This window comes from Balaenoptera borealis (assembly GCF_965194805.1).
Source record: "Balaenoptera borealis genome assembly, chromosome: 3".
Lineage (NCBI taxonomy): Eukaryota > Metazoa > Chordata > Mammalia > Artiodactyla > Balaenopteridae > Balaenoptera > Balaenoptera borealis.
In genome coordinates this window covers 103,059,821-103,079,911 of record NC_138866.1, presented here as the reverse complement: position 1 = coordinate 103,079,911, position 20,091 = coordinate 103,059,821, and the positions used below count along the sequence as shown (strand labels likewise).

General features: G+C 35.2%; 1 protein-coding gene across 1 annotated transcript in view; it reads right to left on the bottom strand.

Annotated features, from left to right (window-relative positions):
- The window catches only part of UNC13C (unc-13 homolog C), a 632,162-nt gene that overhangs the window by 264,422 nt on the left and 347,649 nt on the right, over positions 1–20,091 (bottom strand). Inside the window, exon 16 of the mRNA XM_082388208.1 lies at positions 15,064–15,192. Coding sequence (XP_082244334.1) covers positions 15,064–15,192 — 129 coding nt within the window. The remainder of the gene's footprint in view (positions 1–15,063; positions 15,193–20,091) is intronic.

The following is a 20,091-nucleotide window of genomic DNA, read 5'->3' as shown; positions in this document are numbered from 1 at the left end:
CTGATTTCAAACTATATTACAAAGGTATATTAATCAAAACAGTATGGTATTGACATAAAAACAGGCACATAGATCAACAGAACAGAATAGAGAGCCCAGAAAACAAACCCATATAAATATGGTCAGTTAATTTATGGCAAAAGAGCCAAGAATATACAATGGGGAAAAGACAGTCTTTTGAATGAATGGTGGTGGGAAAACTGAACAGCCATATGCAAAAGATGACTCTGGACCAGTATCTTACACGATACACAAAAATTAACTCAAATGAATTAAAGACTTGAATGTAAGACCTGAAACCATAAAACTCCTAGCAGAAAATATAAGAAGTAAGCTCCTTGACATTGGTCTTGGTGAGGATTTTTTGGGTTTGACACAAAAGGAAAGGCAACAAAAGCAAAAATAAACAAATGGGACTACATCAAACCAAAAAGCTTCTGCACAGCAAAGGAAGCCATCAGCAAATGAAAAGGTAATCTACTGAATGGGAGAAAATGTTTACAAATCATATATCTGATAAGGGGTTAAAATGCAAATACAGACATACCCTGTAGATATTGTGGGTTCAGTTCCAGACCACCACAATAAAGTGAATATTGCAATAAAGCAAGTCACACAAATTTTTTGGTTTCCTAGTGCATATAAAAGTTATGTTTATACTATACTGTAGTCTATTAAGTATGCAATAGCATTATGTCTAAAAAAACAACATATATATCTTAATTTAAAAATACTTTATTGCTAAAAAAATGCTAACCATAATCTGAGCCTTCAGAGAGTTGTAATCTTTTGGCTGGTAGAGGGTCTTGCCTCGAAAAAGTTTGTAATATTGCTAGAGTAACCAAAATGTGACAGAGAGAGGAAGTGAACAAATGCTGTTGGAATATGGTGGATAGACTTGCTTGACGCAGTGTTGACACAGACCTTCAATTTGAAAAAAAAAATGCAATATCTGTGAAGTACAATACAATGAGGCTTGCCTGTATATAAAGAACTCATACAACTCAATAGCCAAAAAAAATTCACTTAAAATAGAAAAGAGCAGAAGATATGAATAGATATTTTCCAAAGAATATATAGAGATGGCCAATAGGTACATGAAAAGATGTTCAATATTACTAAACATTAGGGAAATACAAATTAAAACCACAATGAGATATCACCTCACCCCAGTTAGTATGGCTATTATCAAAAAGACAAGATATAATAAGCATTGGTTAGGATGTGGAACAAAGGGAACCCTTGTATATTGTTGGTGGGAATGTAAATTGCTATAGTCACTATGGAAAACTGTATGGAGGTTCCTCAAAAAAATAAGACAGAAAACTACCATATAATTCAGCAATTTCACTTCTGGGTATTTATCACCAAAATCCACCAAAAACACTAATTTGAAAAGATATATGCAGCCCCATCTTTATTGCATCATTAGTTACAACTGCCAAGATTGGAAACAACCTAAACGTCCATCAATAGATAAATGGATAAAGAAGATATGAGATAAAGATATATAGATACACATACATCTACACATACATACATATAGATACATACGTACATATACGTGCATACACACACACACAATGTAAAACTATTCAGCCATGAAAAAGAATGGAATCTTGCCATTTAGAACAACATGAATGGACTTTGAGAGTGTTATGCTAAGTGAAATAAGTCAGAGAGATAAAGACAAATACTGTATGAGTTCACTCATATGTGGAATGCAAAAAGAAACACAGGCTCATAGATACAGAGAATAGATGGTTGGTTGCCAAGAGGTGGGGGGTGAGGGTGTGGATGAAATCGGTGACGGGGGTCAAAAGTTTCAAGTTTCCAACTATAAAATAAGTAAGTCATGGGGATATATTGTACCACATGGTTACTATAGTTAATAATTCTGTATTTCATATTTGAAAGCTGCTAAGAAATTAGATCTTAAAAGTCCTCATCACAAGAAAAAGCATTTTTGTAACTCTTTATGGTGACAGATGTTAACTGGACTTGCTGTGGTGATCATTTTGCAATATATACAAATATTGAATCAATATGTTATCAACTTAACGTCTATATGTATAATAATGTTATATGTCAATTATACCTCAATAAAAAAGGACTATAATAAAAAGAAAAAAGAAAAGGAAGACCTTCTGAATACCTATAAGTAAGGTTATTCACAAGCACTATCACATTTAATCCTCACAGCAATCCTATGAGGTAAGTGTTGTTATCCCCTTTTGCCAAATGAAGAAATTGAGGCTTAGAGGAATTAAATAACTTGCCCAAGACTCAATATCTTTCTAAGTTGATGGTGGGGACAAGGTTCTATTTGAATGCAGGTGCACGTGATTTCAAAACTTCATTTCTTCCTAAGACAAGCCCACTTACTGGCAAAACGGAACAAGATTCTTTGTTGACATGAGGCAGGCAGGCAGGACCATCTATATATCTGTAGGACTTATGGGAACTATTTCCAGAACTGAAGAAGAAGGGTCTACCTCCTTCATCCTGGAGCAGACACCAGCCCTTTTTTTCCAACAGGTTGATGTGATCCCAGGGTTTTTATGGGACTGCCTTGTGTTTGAAGCACTGGACTAAATCACAAAGTACAGCTAGAGTAAGTGCCAAGAACAGAGCCCTGGGCCTCCAACATTTAAAGGCCTGGTGAGGAGGGGATTTGTAAAATGTTCAAAATGGAGCAGCCACTGAGGGTGCAGGAAAACATATAAAGATGGTTGTTAAACACTTAGAAAATAGTATTTCAAGACAGATGGAGTAGTCAGGAGTAACAAATGTTACCGAGAGGTTGAGTAAAATGAGGCTAGAGAATTGACCACTGGTTTAGGTCAATTCGAGGTACTTGGTGACCTAGTTAAGTAGACAGTTTCAGTAGAAGCAGATAACTGAAGCCCAACAAAAATGGGTCTAATTTACCTTTTTTCTGAGATAAAAAAAAAAATAGAACACCTTACAGTATTCCAGATACTGCCTACCATACTGTCATTTTGAACAAAGGTTAAGAGAATGTTTTATTTATTTTTGTTTTGTAACACTTCCCTGCTGTATTTGGATACATAGTTCCAGAATTAATACCTCCATGGAAGGATCTGCCATGGCAGATTTCCAGAAATCATATTATTATAAGTTGTACTCTTTCCTACATCCAAGACTAGGATGGTTCTTTCTGTTATATATTCCAACAGCACATTGTATTTTCCCTTCCCAGCACCTGACATTATTTTAGTTAGTGGTGTCGTTATTTTTTAAATATCTCCCTCTCTGGCTTGACTGTGAGTCAAGGACTACTCATTGTCCTTTCCCTTATTCTTCTTACTGCTCTTTTCCTTATTCCAACAGTGCCTGGAACATAAGAACTCAACAAATCTTAGTTACTGTATATTTGTGAATGAATGTGTGACTTTTAAATCCTTTTCCCCATATGGGACAGAGAACTCAAAACCAATCTTCCATATGATTTGGAATGCTTCCCTTTGGCCACTTTTACCATTGCCAAAATAAGAAATTAACTAAAGTTAGAGTTTTTCACCAGATGAAAATTTAAAGGCAATAAAACCTGAATATTTAATAACATATTTTAAAGAATGGTGAGGAAGCTGAACTTCTCTGTGGAGAGCCACGTAGTACATTTGAGAAAAATAAAATGCAGCAAGGAAATGGAGAAAGGGACCAATTCACTTCTTTGTGAGACTCCATTATCCTTTAACTTGCTCTGAAGAGAGTGAGGGAAATTGGATTACCAGATTATAACAGTCTATTTTGCCTTTGCTGACCACGTATTAGAGAATATGTATAGACACCAAGTATGGGAGGTGGTTAAATTACATATGTATTACGGAAGTTAGTACAATAGATAGTTTGCCATATTTTTGGTTCATACTTTCCATTTGACACTGTTCTGAAGATTAGGAGCTTTAAAAGAAAACTGCTACTAAATATAAGGATCTTTTAATGGAGACTGTCTCATCATTACATTATATCCCATTTTTTTAATGTCATACCATTTTACTCATATGAGTTTATTGTTGCTGATGATGTTCCAAAACGATTAATATGATAAAAAGTATTAGGAGGGTATATTCTGCCTCTAAACACACACACACACACACACACACACACACACACACACACACACACACACACACACACACACACACACCCCTTATTTAAAAAGCATGTAGGGCTTCCCTGGTGGCGCAGTGGTTGAGAATCTTCCTGCCAATGCAGGGGACACGGGTTCGAGCCCTGGTCTGGGAAGATCCCACGTGCCGCGGAGCAACTGGGCTCGTGAGCCACAATTACTGAGCCTGCGCGTCTGGAGCCTGTGCTCCGCAAAAAGAGAGGCCGCGATAGTGAAAGGCCCGTGCACCGCGATGAAGAGTGGCTCCCGCTTGCCGCAACTAGAGAAAGCCCTCACACAGAAACGAAGACCCAACACAGCCAAAAATAAATAAATAAATAAACCCAAAGTTAAAAACAAAAAAGCATGTAAATAAAGTCAAAACAATGAGGACAACAGTACCGATGTCTACTGGGAGGCTGCATATATTGATTTTTTAAAATACATCAAACGTTACCATGTAAGGGCCCTTTTAGATGGCCAAGAGTTCCTGATCTCCTCCTTTAGAATTTCACATTTGCCCAAGGTCTGCATTTAAGTAAAAATCACAAAGTAAATAATGATATCTCAACTTGAATTCTATTTTTACTATATTTCTCTTTTAATTAATTTTGTTTCTGCATTGTTTTCTAATTTACCAGCTACTTTCAAACATATAACTTTCTGATTTTAAAGATTTAAAAGTCACTCATTCATTCACAAATATATAAAAATGAAAGTTTGTTGAGTTCTGTACTAGAGAGGAAAAGTATCATTATGCTTATTTTAGAGATAAGAAAATGGTTAATTAGTGATTGCTTTGCTAAGTCTAGTTAGTGAGTAGAAGAGCCACAAATTGAAAAAAAAAAGTTTTAATTACATGTATTATAAATAAAAATCACAACAATTACACATTCAGTGTTTTTAGAATACCTATTATATGTGAATGCTATACCACACATGAAGAATTCACTGATGGGCAAAAGTGACATAATTCCTGCTCTGGTGGGGTTTACAGTCTGTACCACCATATTGTCTCTTCTATGATCTTAATTGCTATATTATTTTACTAATGATTCAGTAATATCACTAACATCTACTTAGTTTTTCTCTTAAAAGGGAATTACAGTAAGTCCCCTACATACGAATGAGTTCTGTTCCAAGAGTGTGTTCATTAAGTCTAACAAATTTAGCCTAGGTACCCAACTAACACAGTTGGCTATATAGTACTGTACTGTAATAGGTTTATAATACTTTTCACACAACTAACACATAAAAAACAAACACAAAAAATAAAGAAAACATTTTTAATCTTACAGTACAGTACCTTGAAAAGCTGGCACTTCTTAGCATTATCAACTACATCACCACTGCTTTTATGCTTGCTTCTGGACATCCTGGGCTTGAAATAAAGATACTGTACTACTGTACTCTATTCAGTACTGTAAAGTACACAAAAGCACAACCAGTTGTAGAGGATGCATACACGTGACAATGTACGCCAGACATGTGAACTAACTTACATGATTGGACATGCGAATGCACATTTGCATCTTTGAAAGTTCGCAACTTGAAGGTTCGTATGTAGGGGACTTACTGTATATTAAGAATTCTATAAATTCTGGGCAGCTGGGAAAGAGCAGTCTAAGCCATGAAAAATAATACAGACTATTAGGCAAAAATATTCCTTAAGCAGATTTCTTACATACTATAGCTCTTTGTGCAATTTAATTTGCAGTTGAAGTTTATTTTCTTTTTCTCTGGGATACTTATCAAAAAGAAAAAAATCTAAAGAAAAAAATCAGAAGTAGTGACAAATAAAATTTTATTTTATTTAATACTTGCTTAATGTCAAGTATCTCTTGAAGGACTTATTAAAATATGGATTCCTGGGATTCTTCTCATATACCCTACTTTATTGGTTCTGAGGTGGTCAAGTTCCCCAGGTGATTCTTAGGATCAGGGCAGTTTGGGAAATATTGAACTAGAATCAAGCAAATATAAGAAAATGTATGTTTCCTTCTTTATGTTTACTGCACTTTTCATGAATTTCAAGTAATCTGATTTACTAAATGCCCCATCTGAATCAACAAATGTGTTTTAAAAGTAACAGATTCAAGACCCATTGATTTTCCAGTTAACACAGTGTGAAAGAATAAATTGTAAGTGAGATGACTCGACTCCATGTATAACCTTCAATGAAACACCACATTCCAAACACCTTAATTAAAGACATTAAAAAAATACCAAGAAGCACATCATAGATTGATTTTTTTGCCTGTAATTATTTGTGAATTAAGTATACCTTTAAAGAATAAACATTTCTAAAGTGGGAACACATTAAAACAAAAATCACATAATGCAATATCGATTCTAATAGGGTAGCTTTATGGCTACAATATTATACAGTTTCAGGGGTCATCATTCCTATTATTGTGTATGACCACGTGAAGCAGGTAGTGTCAATAATAAATCTAACCCAGTTCTATACTTGTTGGATGCCAAATTCATATCAATTTAAAGGTTTTATGAAGATTAGGTACTAGATTCCAAATATATCACAAATACAGAATATTTTTCTCCAGAAATTTATACTACATGTATTCTTTTTTTTACTGGAGGTAGGAAAAACATTGAAATCTCAAATACAGATATTTTGACCATGCACAATTCATATATCCATCTCTCTTGTATATCTATCCATCCATCCAACCATCCTTCCATCTACTCCTTTTTCATCCATTCCAAAATTCCATCTCCTCCTAATCTACATAAGATCATATACTACATTTGGTGTTTATCTATTTCTCTGATCTTGCAAAATGTTATTATTGTGGTGTGTGTTTACTTTAAATTTACTTAACTAGTATTATGCTATACAACACCTTCTGTTTCTTCTTCTTCTTTTTTTTTTTTTTTTCACTCAGCACTATGTTTTTAATTTCTTTCCATGTTACTAGGTAAACAACTAACTCATTTCTTCTAACTGCTCCATAATATTCTATGGGTAAATCCACATTTTATGTATCTATTCTCCTATGAACGACATATGGATTGCCTCCAACTTCTAAGTATCACAAACAATGCTAAAGTGAATATTCTATTAAATATCTTCTTAGGGATCTTTGTGCAAATATGTCTAATATATAGATCTAATACCAGGATTGCTGGTTCCTAGTTTCCATGCTAACCAAAGGTTCATGAGAGCACCAACGTCTCCATTTCCTCATGAAATGGAGACATTGGCATTATCCAGTTTATTAATTTTTGCCGACCTGCTAGATATAAGATTATAGCTCAGTGATGTTTTGACTATATTACTTTAATTAATAATGAGTTTAAGAAACTTCTCAAAGCTTATAAGCTTCTTGAGTAAGCATTTTTATAAATTGCCTGTTCATTTTTTGTGCCTATTGTTTAAATGGAATCTCTATCTTTTTTGGTTGCTATTTTGGAATTCCTTAGTCCTTTTCAGCTTTTGACACTGCAAAGATTTTTTGCAATCTTTCATCCTTCTTGCAGTGTACATTTATAATAAATTGTCAATTTTAAAATAATTAAATAGATCAATTTTTCTATTTAAAATTTGTGCTTTGGAGTTTTAAGAAGTCTTTCCTACCATGCATCAGAAAGGTATTATCCTATACTATCATTATTATTACATTAACACTTGTCTTTTTCATCTTCTTAAGTTCACATTGGATATGGTATTAGGCAAGAAACCAGCTCTTCCCACAAACCCCCAACCCCTAGCTCCATATGGTGAGACAATTTTCCTTACACTCTAAATGTCTGTTCCTTTCCCTAGTAATCTGTGTGCCACAATTTTTAGTGTAAAGAAATTCTATTGTTCTTGTATTTGTTGAATGAGATTTATTCTTTTTTTTTTTTTTTAGATTTATTCTTATGTGAACCAATAGCTTTTTGTAGAATCTGTTAGTTTTCCTACACATATAGTCATATGACTCATAAATTATAACAGTTCTTTTCCTTTCTAATTTATATTCTCATTTCTTCAACTATTATGTTATACAGCAGTATTAATAGGATAATTATCTCTATTTCTTAAATGAATGTACCTAAATTTCATCTGCTAATGTTAGCCATAGTTTTTTTTAATGTAAACTTAAATAAAAGAAAATCTGTTCTATTCCTAATTTTTTGAGTTTCTTTTTTAATCATAACGAGGCATCAAATTTCACCATATGCTCATTCTACATATATTGCATAAATATATGATCTTCCCCCTTTAGATAACTACTATAGTGATTTATATTGATAAATTTTTTCCCTAATGTCAAACTATCCTTGAATTCCTGGGATAAGATTGTTTGATCTGGTTGTATTTTAAATATGCCATTTGATAATTTATTTAGAACTTTGAAATCAGTGTTCATTTACAAAATGTGTTTAAAATTTTCTTTTCAAATATTGTCATAATCCATTTTAGAATCAAGATTACACTAGTCTTACTGGCACAACTTACTCTGCATGTTGTTTATTCTTTCAGAATTTATTAAGGTTTCATTTGTGGCTTAATTTTTGACCTCACTTTGTTAGAAAAATTGAAATACACAATGATGGAAACATAACAGTCTAATAACTTTTGAGGCTTTGGATTTTCATGTTCCTGTCTTCTTCACCAATAAATAAGATACTACTCATTTTGAACATTTGATAAGAATTTATATATTGCTTATGAAGCTGGCACTTAAGAAGAAATGTCCTACTTATAAACTTTCTTCCACATATTTTATAATAAAATTTAAAGAAAAGTTAAGCTTAAAATGTGTTTGTATTTACTTAGTTCTAGTGTAATGACAATAATCACAGGAGGTAGTGAAAAAGTACCTTCTTTTCATAATGAACATCATTCCCTAAACTAATGCTACTGATTGCATAAGAAAGTCCATTGCAAGGGAAAAAAATCTAAGAAAAGTCAGGGACACTTTCTAGCTAGTTCCTTAAGGATTACTATTTAAATAATATCTCAAGAGTTATAGAATTGAAATTTTTCCACTTGTAAATTTCAAAGTCACATTTTATTTTAAACTTTCCTTTTATTACGGAATTATTTAGAATTGACTAGACCAAAAACAAAAGAAAAAACAAACAAAAATAGCTATGGCAACTTTTTTGGCTAAAATAACTGAAAAAGTACACATCTACAAATCAAGGAAAACTTTCTGAAACTTGACATGCATATGTTCATGTAAGTTGCCAATTTAAGATATTGTGGGAGGGTGTTTTCTTTTTTCTAAAAAAGTTTTCAGAAGATATCTTGGTCAAAATTTTTAAACGAATAGCAGTAACTTATACTGCATACATATAGATAGTTTTGCATAGAAGTTCTATTAAGTAAGCAGTTATTCGCTGATTTCTGCTACTGTATGTGAGGTACAGAGTTATGTACTACAAGTTCAATAATAAACAAAATAGTTTCTATTCTCATTAAACTCAGTGTTTCCTGTGGGAATCAGACAAGTTGAAGGACATTTTAAGATGGGAAAAAATAGAGGGTGTTTTGACCACATGGTACAATCATGTTTGCATTATATATTGTAGAAATGGAAAAGCAGAGGAAAGGAAGGCATTCTTCTGTTCTTTAAAAGCATTATGATATTCATTGTACTATTATTTGTAAACGTGAAACACTGGAATTGATATGTAAATTGTGGTGTATTTATGTGATACGTAGCTGTAAAAAAAAAAAAAATCAATAAACTGTACCTAAATGTATCACAATACATAGTTCTCAAAAAGTAACACCAGTCTTTAAAAATTACAACATCATTCCTACCAAATAACTAAACGTTTTTTAGTCTGGTACTGGAGTTAGTACATGTAATCATATCACTACACTGCTTGTTTGTACAATGTACTATATGAGAGAGACATACTCATATACTCAAATGGTTAATAGACACGAATAATAAATGTTCATAAAGATGAAGCAGAAAGCTAATATCAAATTAATAATAGAGATTGCCTCAGAGGTAAGAGGCAGGGAAATTTGTTTTGGGAGGGAAACAAAGGGACTCTAAAGGCACTCTAATATGCCAGGCACTAGTGTAGGTTCTGAGGACACCTCAAGGAAAAAACGACAGTTTCTTTAAGATAAAAAAAAAAAAAAAAAGACCAAAGATTTCAAAGAGACTTGAAAATGTATTGGCTTGTCCTCTCCTGGAAGATCATCTATATGAAAAGAAAATCCATAATCTGAAGGTTGCTTTAGGAGCAACAGCAGGGGAACTAGTTGGACAATCCTAACGGTGATTACTACGTAGCTGGAACACATTCATTTTATTAAATTCCATGTAAGGAGATCCTCTGTTTGGGGGTGAGTGGGAAAGACTTTTTAATACTCCAAATTTTAAATAGAAAAATTGGTCGATTTGATTATATTAAAAATGAGAATTTCTTATAAATGTACACTGTGACAAAGATAAAGATGAAGGATTGTGAACATCTTTGCAGGGTCAAAAGCTGACAAAGAGCTAAGTAACTTTAGAATAGCAACCAGAAAAAGAGATTCTATTTTAAAAAATAAGCACAAGCTATAAATAGGTAATTTATAAAAATGGTTACTCAAAAAGCTAATAAGCTTATGAGAGATTCTTAAACTCATTATTAATTCAAAATATAATTAGAACATTGGGCTAGTTTATAGATTGATCCCTCATGTGTCTTTATGCAAGAGATCAATCACCTAAGTCCACACTGCCACACCTGAGTTCTTAGTTTTGCTAAACTGAAGGATAAACATGGGCGAGGTGACTCACCCAAGGTAAATGCTACTCCAGGAGTGTGCAACCAGCCTTTTTTAGCTATTTCTTCTACCTGCAACAATTTCACCTTATCTCTCAAGTTTGTTTTTCATTCTTATTCTGAGCACTATTTTTATATGGTTCTTCAAAACCCCTTTGGAGAAAGAAAGAGCTTCCACATTTAAATAATCAGAATTATACTGTGCCTAACAACCCTGAAACTCTTGTTTCTTGGTTTCAGGCATTACATTATCTAGAGAGAACTCAGATAAAAACAGAAGTGGCATGAATACTAAAAGTATGTCTTGGTGAAGAAACTGAGAGTTGAAGAGGCTGACTACCTCATCCAAGGCGACCAAACTAATAAGCAGTAGAGCCAGAATCTGAACTCAGGGGTTCAAACATCATATTCTTGACCACAGACTTTGAAGTGGAGTCAGTGAAGTAGAATATAAATAAGTAACAGAGTACTGTTTTTATAAAATTTCTTTCTTATTAATTATTTAATCAACTGTACTCTCTGTCAGGCATAGCGTTGAACACTGGGGCTACAAAGATGAAACTCACAGCCTAGTAGGGAAGACCGGCCAGACAAAAATTACATTGTATGCCTAATAAATGCACCACGGTAAGTGTGCTAGTGGTGACATGTCAGGGTATTATGAGGGCAGAGAGCGGCAACTCCGGCTTTTTGAAGAAAAGGTCAGTGAGCTCGAGTTAGCCATGAAGGGGTTTGGGGAGGTGAAGCAAATCCAGGTAGGTAAAAACAATGAGGATGGAGGCATCATGGAGTTTAGTGTCCTGAATCACAGAAAGCAAGGGGAAAATTACATTGAAATAAGGAAAGCTAGTCAGAGCTCACATCTTAGAGGGCCTCTGAATAATTGCAAAGTTTAGACTTAATCCCATGAGTGAATGGGGGTTACAGATAGGACAGTCATATATATTTTAAGTAGACAGTTTGGGTGGCAGGTTGGAAATGGATTTGAAGGTCTATTAGTCAAAATAAGCCAAGTTTGTTGTGGTAACAGATAAATCTCCTAATCTCAATAAGTTACTGCAGTAATGGGTTATTGCTGAAGCTGGCTGGATAGCCGTCCTCCACCTGGTAGCCATACATGTGGAATGTGTGTCCTTCCAGGTTACTATAGCAGAAGAGAGAGAGCTGGAGGAAACTTCAGGATGTTATTAAGGGTTGGGACTAGATGTGGCTTTCATCAGTTCCTCCCATATCTTGTCCAGGACCCTGCAACACTACCCCGTACAACTGCAAGAGGCTTCAGGCAAGGACTGAGAGTCTCCTATGACAGAGCACCTCATTCAGTCTTGTTTATAAAGAGCCAAATAACCTGTAATTTCTTATCGTATCGTTTAAGAAAAGTAATTGTTTATTCATTCATTCAATTTATTCGACAAACACATTTCTGAGCACCTTCTATGATCTAGGCACTGTTGCAGGTACCAGGGATACAGCATTGTTCATGTTACTTTCCTCTCCACTCACGATGATGTATGTAAGGACAGAGTAACAGAGTGGGGCGGAAGGTGCAATATGGGCAGATCCTGGGTCTTACTGCCATTGAAAGGACTTTGAACATGACTGAAATGAAGGGACTTTAGAATATTATGTGCAAAAGAGTGACATAATCTGACTTACTTTTTAAAAGGATCATTCTTGCTGCTCTGTTGAACACAGGCAAAGGTTGTAGGGTAGAAGCACTGAGCTCTGTTAGTAAGTTATGTAGTAATCCAGGTGAGCAACAATGGTGACTCAGACCAGCTGGGAGCGTGAAGGTGGTGAAAAGTGGTTAGATTCTGGATGTACTGTGAAGATAAGGTGTTTGATTTTGAAGATAAAGTCATCAGAATTTGAGGAGAATTCAGATGTATAGTGTGAAGGAAAAAGGTCTTAACTTGAGCTCCTCGGAGAATGGGGTTACAGTCAACTGAGGGGAGATAAGCCTTAATTATTAAATTTTTTCCCAGATGGTTCCAGAAGGGCTCTAGGGAGTATTAATTTCCTAAATTGTTCAGGCCCAATGGGTGCTTTCTTTAGAATTTCAAATGATAACAATGTTTAAGGAAAAGTCTTTTTCTTAGATTTAAAGCTTAGCTCCAAACAGTCTCCACATGGATAAGATTTCATATAAAATCTATAAATCTATCCACATAAAACGAATACCAGTTAGTTAGAAAATCATACAAACATTGTTTTTGAAGCCAAATAAGCAAATATTAAGCTATATTAGACTCATTTTGATGTGACAATTTATTTGCTTTTTATTAGGGGTATGTTTGCTTTATGGGAACTGCACATATTTCTATATATCTTATATAAATAAAACTGTTATTTTACTATTATTAGTATTAATATATTAGAAAGACAGTAAATAAGGTATGACACTTAACCTTGATGATTTGATTCATCCACTGAGTGTGAATTAGTAGGAGAGGAGGTCATATTTAAGTTGGATTTTTTGAAGGCAGAGGATGGGGGAAGAACATTTTAGGCAGATAGAACAGGATAAACACATGAATGTAAAAGAAGATGGCCAGTCCATAGAAAATAATAGAATTTAGGGCTCATGAGAGGGGACTAGTTTGAGTTTGGAATTGCAAGGAGTAGGAAATTAAAGGTGGTAAAGCCCGGTAAGATTGATTATAAAGTTATGTATGGGTAACTTATATGGTATAATAAAAAGCTTAATTTTTATATTTTGGGTAGAATAAAGACGATGTTGAAAATGTAGTGGAAGAATTGAAAGAGCTTTGTGGGAGGAAGATAGAGAGTAGAGAATAGACAAAGGGAAGCCATTAGAAAGCCACCCAAGGGGATATTTGAAGTCAGAGACAATTTAATCCGTAGAAATCCCAGAGAACCAAGTTTCCAAACAAGAGCACACGTAGTGGGAATGTTAAGCTAAAGTTAAGAACAATTATGTGGTTTTATGTTGTTTTGCTTATACAATGACAGACTCCAGCTTTCATGTTTTCTCCTATTAGGCTAAGGAGTCAGTGACCCCAGAAAGGATGAATACTGTAAGAAACCCAGCCTGAAACCTAGCTTGAAAGAGTCCTATGTGCCTTCATCCAACATCGGCTTTCTAGAATCTGCCCCACTCAACTAAACAGGAAGTTCCATAGGTAACTGCACAGTTTTCAATATCTATTTGAGCAACTGCATTCTTCAGGGAAGTGGATAGACAATAGATACATGTTAAAGAGCCATCCCCAAACAATAGTTCTGTAGAACTAATAGCGATATATATAAATCATAGTGTGCATTAAAAAACTTCAATGCAACAAAAAGACACATCACATATAAAGAGAGAAGTAATATATGAAATTACATAACCAACAAAGATTAGTATCCAAAATATATTTTAGAATTTTCTACAGATTAATAAGCAAAAGACAGGCAAGCCAAGAGAAAAATCAGCAAGGAATTAATAGGTGATATACAGAAAATAAAACTGAAGTGTTCATTGAGCATATTGGAAAAGATGTTCAAACTCACCAATATTAAAACAGTGTTCATTTCTGAAGGAAGAAGGGAGGAGAATGGAATTTGAAAGAACTACAAAGTGAAATGCCAATTTATGTCTAACATTTAATGGCTTTAAACAATAAAAATCAGAGCAAATATTGCTCAATGTTAACAGTTGGTCATCTACGTGGTAAGTATATGCATGTTTGATTTACTTTCTGTATTTTCTTTTTAGAAATATTTCTTAATAATAAATTTACATATGTGACAATGTTACCATCCTGTTCTATAAATATGTCCCCATCTATCAGTTTTATGAGAAAAAATGATAAGGGAGGCAGATGAATTAGGGGAAGGACATAGAAGTAGGAGTTGAAATCCTAAGTTCTAGTCCCAAATCTGCCACTTGCCCACTGTGTGACCTTGAGAAAATCACTTAATTCTTTTGAAACTGACTCCTCACCAGAAAAACTTGAACAACAATATCCACCTTTAATACATGAAGTTACTTTAAGGAGTGAACTATTTCACTCTCATATATAAGAAAGTGATGTTCAAATGTGAGGAAAAGATATGGAAATTCTTAAAACCTGCAGTTAACATGAAGTTGAATGAACATACTTTCCCACTTACTGTCATTCTAAACTTATGGACGCAGACACTAGAACAGAAAGCAGACACACATCTTTTCTTACCGGGTCTATTAGCTGGGAATAGAGTTCATGGCAATTGTCAAAAATATACTTGTACGTAGAATCCAGGCAAGCCCTGACACAGTCTTTCACCACCATGCTGGCCTTTGGGGGGCTTTGCAGCTCCAGAACCTGGTAGACAAAATATTTTCTTAAATTCAAAAATAAAACATTGTATAAACTGTATAAATAAATCAAACCATATTGAATAAACACTTTTATTCAACTTTTAGTTGACCTTTCTGTATTCAGGAGAAATGTGGTCTTAGAAACGTTTTAAATGTATAAACACCCACCTTAACTTCCTAATATAACAACTCAGAGAAAACGAGCATAGTTGTAAATATTCAATAGAAATACTTAAAGTGACCAATCACAATATCATTCATTCATTCCATTCAACCACTCAACAAATATTTATCATCACCTACTATATATCAGACAATGGTGATAATGCAGTGAGCAAAAGAAACAAAAATCCCTTTCCTCTTTAAGTTAATTTTAGTAGATAATAAACAAAAGAAATCAGTAAAATATATTACATGATGTTGCATGCTGAAAAAAAAAATACACTGAAGAAGAGGGATAGAAAGTGTTTCAGTGGAATAGAATTTAATACAAAGGACTTCAATAGTAGATCAATTCAGAGAAGTAACAGGATGGGACCAGTGGAAAAACTGCAAGTAGACTACTCCAAGAACCTTAGCTTTGAGCAAGGTGGGAAGAAAGTAGACTATTTGAGCAGAAGAGGAAAGTGACCTATTTTTTTTTAAAAGGCTCCCTTATGCTGCCTTAAGGCCGGGTATGGACAAAGCAGAAAGACCAGTGATGAGAATAGTTCAATAATTCAGTCATGAGAAGACAGTGCTTGAACTATGGTAGAGCAAGGAGTTGTTAGAAGAAATTCTATTCTGGTTAATTTTGGAAGGAACGGGTAACAGGATTTGCTGACAGATTGGGTGACCAGTGTGAGAGAAAGACACACCAAGTGTATGATCAGGTCACCCAAGACGGCTGTCCTCTTGCTCTCTGTACATCTCCTGCTCCAGGAATGCCTACTTCAGCCACACCCTACTACCTGACTGACCTTCCTACATACTTGCCCCAGGCCCCAGCTAATGATTGCTCTAACTTTAGCCACGATGATAACCTATCAAAGGGGTGGTGAGGGACATGCCCCTCTGCTGATTTCCCTGGTAACTGAGGTGCCAACGTGACATCAATTCCCCTATAACTGGTAACCTCCCCTTCCTCCCAGGAGTGAAGATTGCCTTCATGGCCGGCCGAGAGCTTGGGGCACACAGTGAGGTCTCACTCCAGGACCTTGCTTCAGACACATAAGATCCCCCATCCATTAAACCATTGACGTCTCTGTTGCTGATTCCAGATTCTTTCTTTGGTCTTGAAGATGGGCAAGTACAGGCCTCGTAGGCCTATGGGGGGTGGCCTAACACCAAGGTTTTAGCCCTAAATAACTGGTACACTGGAAGTGGTCTCAACCTAGATGAGCAAGACTATGCTTGGAAGATCAGGAGCTCAGTTTATGACAGGTTAAGATTGAGAGGCCTGTTATGCATACAAGTAGATTTCAAACAGCCATTTGGGTAAATGAGTCTGGAGTAGTAGAGATGCCTGAGCTAGTGATATAAATTTGAGAATTATTAGCTTAGAGAAGAATGTAAAGAAATGAGACTAGATGAGCATGGACAGAGAAGAGAAGGGGTCCAAAAAATAAACCCTGTGTAATTCTAGCCCTATGGCATTAGACAAATGAGAAAGAACAAAGCAATGGAGAAGAGAAAAAAGGCAGCCAATGAGATAGGAGAAAAAAGAAGCAAGAGGGGTGTCCTGGAACCTAGGGAAGAAAGGCTTTCCTGGCGGAGGGATTGATAAAATATATTAAGTGATACTGAACACTGTAGGATGAAGACTGATGACTGACCACTAGATTTAGCAAAGTGATGGTCACCGGTGATTTTGACAAGATCATTTTTGGTAAAGTGATGGGTTAAAGGTCTAATTGGAGTAGGTTCCAAAAATAAGGGTGGATTTGAAGATTTAACATTTAAAATTTTTTAGTTCTCTACAGATTGATCTATAGATTTAATGCAATCCTAACCAAAATCCCAATAAGAACTAATATAATCTATTAAACAATTCTGAAAAGTAGCAAAAAAGGTGGAGGACTAAAACTATCTAATTTTAAGATTTGCTATAAGGCTTCAGTAATCAAGACAGCATAGTAATGGTAAAAGTATAGACATTTGGACAGCATAGAGAGTCCAGAAATAGACCCAAACAAATATGATCAATTGATTTTTTTATAACGATGCGAATGAAATTCAATGAATAAGGGATGATCGCTTCAATAAATGGTGTGAAAACTACTGAACATCTATATACAAAAAAATGATCCTGACCCATACCTCACAACTTATTAAAAAAAAAAAACTCTCAAAATGGAACCCAGGATTAAATGTAAAAGGTAAAATAAAACTTTTAGAAGAAACACGGAAAAATCTTTGTGACCCTAGTTTCGTCAGTAGCACTACCTGTAAATAGAAAGACTGATAAAGTAGACTTTATCAAAATTAAAAACTCTTGCTAGGCAAAAGATAATTTTAGAGAATGAAAAGACAAAACACTGACAGGGAGAAAACATCAGCAAATAAAGTACCTGACAAAAGACTTGTATCCAGAGTAAATAAAGAACTCAATACTCAACAATAAGAATGAAGAGTGGGCAAAACATTTCAACAGACTGTTCACAAAAGAAACTCAGATGGCAAATCAGCTCAAGAAAGCATGATCAACATTGTTAATTAATATAGAAATAAAATTAAGACCATAATAAGATATAACTTCATTCCTATTAGTGAAACTGAGCAGGACCCTGTGGGGCTCCTGGTCACGGAAGTCTTTCTCGCCCCCATTTCTTGTTTATAGGGAATAGACTCCAGCCTCCATGACCTTCCCTGAGTTCCAAAGGGCAGATTAGAACAGTTGCTAATCAGGGAAGGGAGGGGCTGCCGAGACAAGGGAGGAGCAGTCAAGAAACAATAGTGCAGCCTTGGGGCAGGGTCCTGGTTCCACCTCAAGGGATACACATAACAATATCTTTAAGCTCTTTATAGAACTAAAACCCCCAACAAATGGAAGATGCCAGCATTCTTCATTCCAGATTAAAGGAACCAGAGAAGCTCTTCAAGAAGACCACCAGATTAAAGGAACCACAGAAACTCATCAGATTACCTGAGGCCAGATTAAAGGAGTGCAGGCCCTGCACACACCCTAATCTTACCCGAAACCTCACCCTTGAACTGTTGCTATAAAACTCCTTGCTAAATCCTCCCAGGTAGGGACACATAGTTTTCGAGGGCAGGATCCCACTGTGTCCCCCCTTTGCCTGGAAAAGCAATAAAGCTATGCTTTTCTACTTCACCCAAAACTCTGTCTCTGAGATTCGATTTGACACTGGTGCACAGAGGCCGGCTGAGTTTTTGGCATCATTTGAACGGCTAAAAAAATAAAATAAAATCATGGAAAATGCCAAGAGCTTTACCAGAAGATGTAGGACAACTGCAATTGGCATTTCTTGTAAAGTGTTACATACATTTACCAAATGACCAAGGAATCTCCCTCCTTGTTATTTATCCAACGAAAGCGAAAATTTATGTTTACACAAAAATATATATATATATCAATATTTTTAACAGTTTTATTTGATATGACCCCAAACTGGAAATAACCCAAATGTCTGTAGATCATATATAACAGAGAATTACTACTCAGCAATAAAAAGGAATGAACTGTAGATACACTCAGGAAGAAGGCTGAATAGCCAATATGTTACACTACATAGATTATTATTTCATTTACACGATGTTCTGGAAAAGGTAAAACCATAGGGGGACAATAACAGATCAGGAGGTGGGAGAGAGGTTGACTATAAAGGACTAGCACAAGGGAATACTGGAGGCGAATAGGACTGTTCTATATCTTTATTGTAGTGTGGGTTATTACAACCACACATGTCAAAACTAATAGAGCTCTAGGACAAAAAGAGTGAATTTTACTGTCTATAATGAGGAGAAAAAGACAATAGAAGGAGAAAACTTGTTCAGAAGACAACTCGAGAAAATAAATTGGAAAGAAAAAGTAAAAGGGACTATTTTGAAGGGTTTTGGTATTAAAGGAAAAGAAGGATAAGGGTAGTAGCTGTAGAAGAAAATGGAGTCTAGCAATATTTTTAGGACTGGAAAAAATAGCATGTTGGATGATGGGGAGTATCCAGTAGAGAGTGGAAGACTGATAATTCAGGTGAGTGAGGAAGATGGCTGGACCACTGTTTTAGTAACTCAGGAGGGGAAGAAATTAATTACATCAGTGGAAGATACAGCTTTTTTTTTTTTTTTTAGGAGAACAAACAGCTAAGCAATCATAATAAAAAAAGAAGGAACAGAATATGGACACAGATGCAGGTAAGTAGGTAGATGGGTGGGTGGCGGGAGCATGTGGTCAGACCTCGAGGAAGGTCTCCAGTAGTTGCTCCTGTTTTTCCAGTGAAATCAGAAGCAAGGTCATCAGCTGGTAGTGAGGGTGGGGGAGGAGGACTTGCAAGTTTGAAATGATTTTGTTTCCTATACACTGCAAGGCTGGTGACTGAGGAAAGGCAGGTATTGAGCACTGTGCTGGCACTCCCCTCCCTCACTCCCATTTTCCTACCCCCCTCAATGTCAATGGCAGGCGTCACTTGTCAATGAGAGCCTGGATCAGTTCTCACTATCACCCTCTATGCACTGTTCCAGCAGCTACTGCCAGCAGATCAGAATTGATGTAAATTCTATTTATCCCAGTCACCTAATCTTACCATGACTTCAAACCAAATGAATTTTAATTGGACTTTAAAGGATGGATGGTTTATATAGCATAGTTTTGTTTTCTTTCTCTCTTATAAAATACCAATTTTATTGTTTTAGTGAAGATAATCATGGGCAACTGAAAAGAAGAAAAATAATAATTTCTATTTTT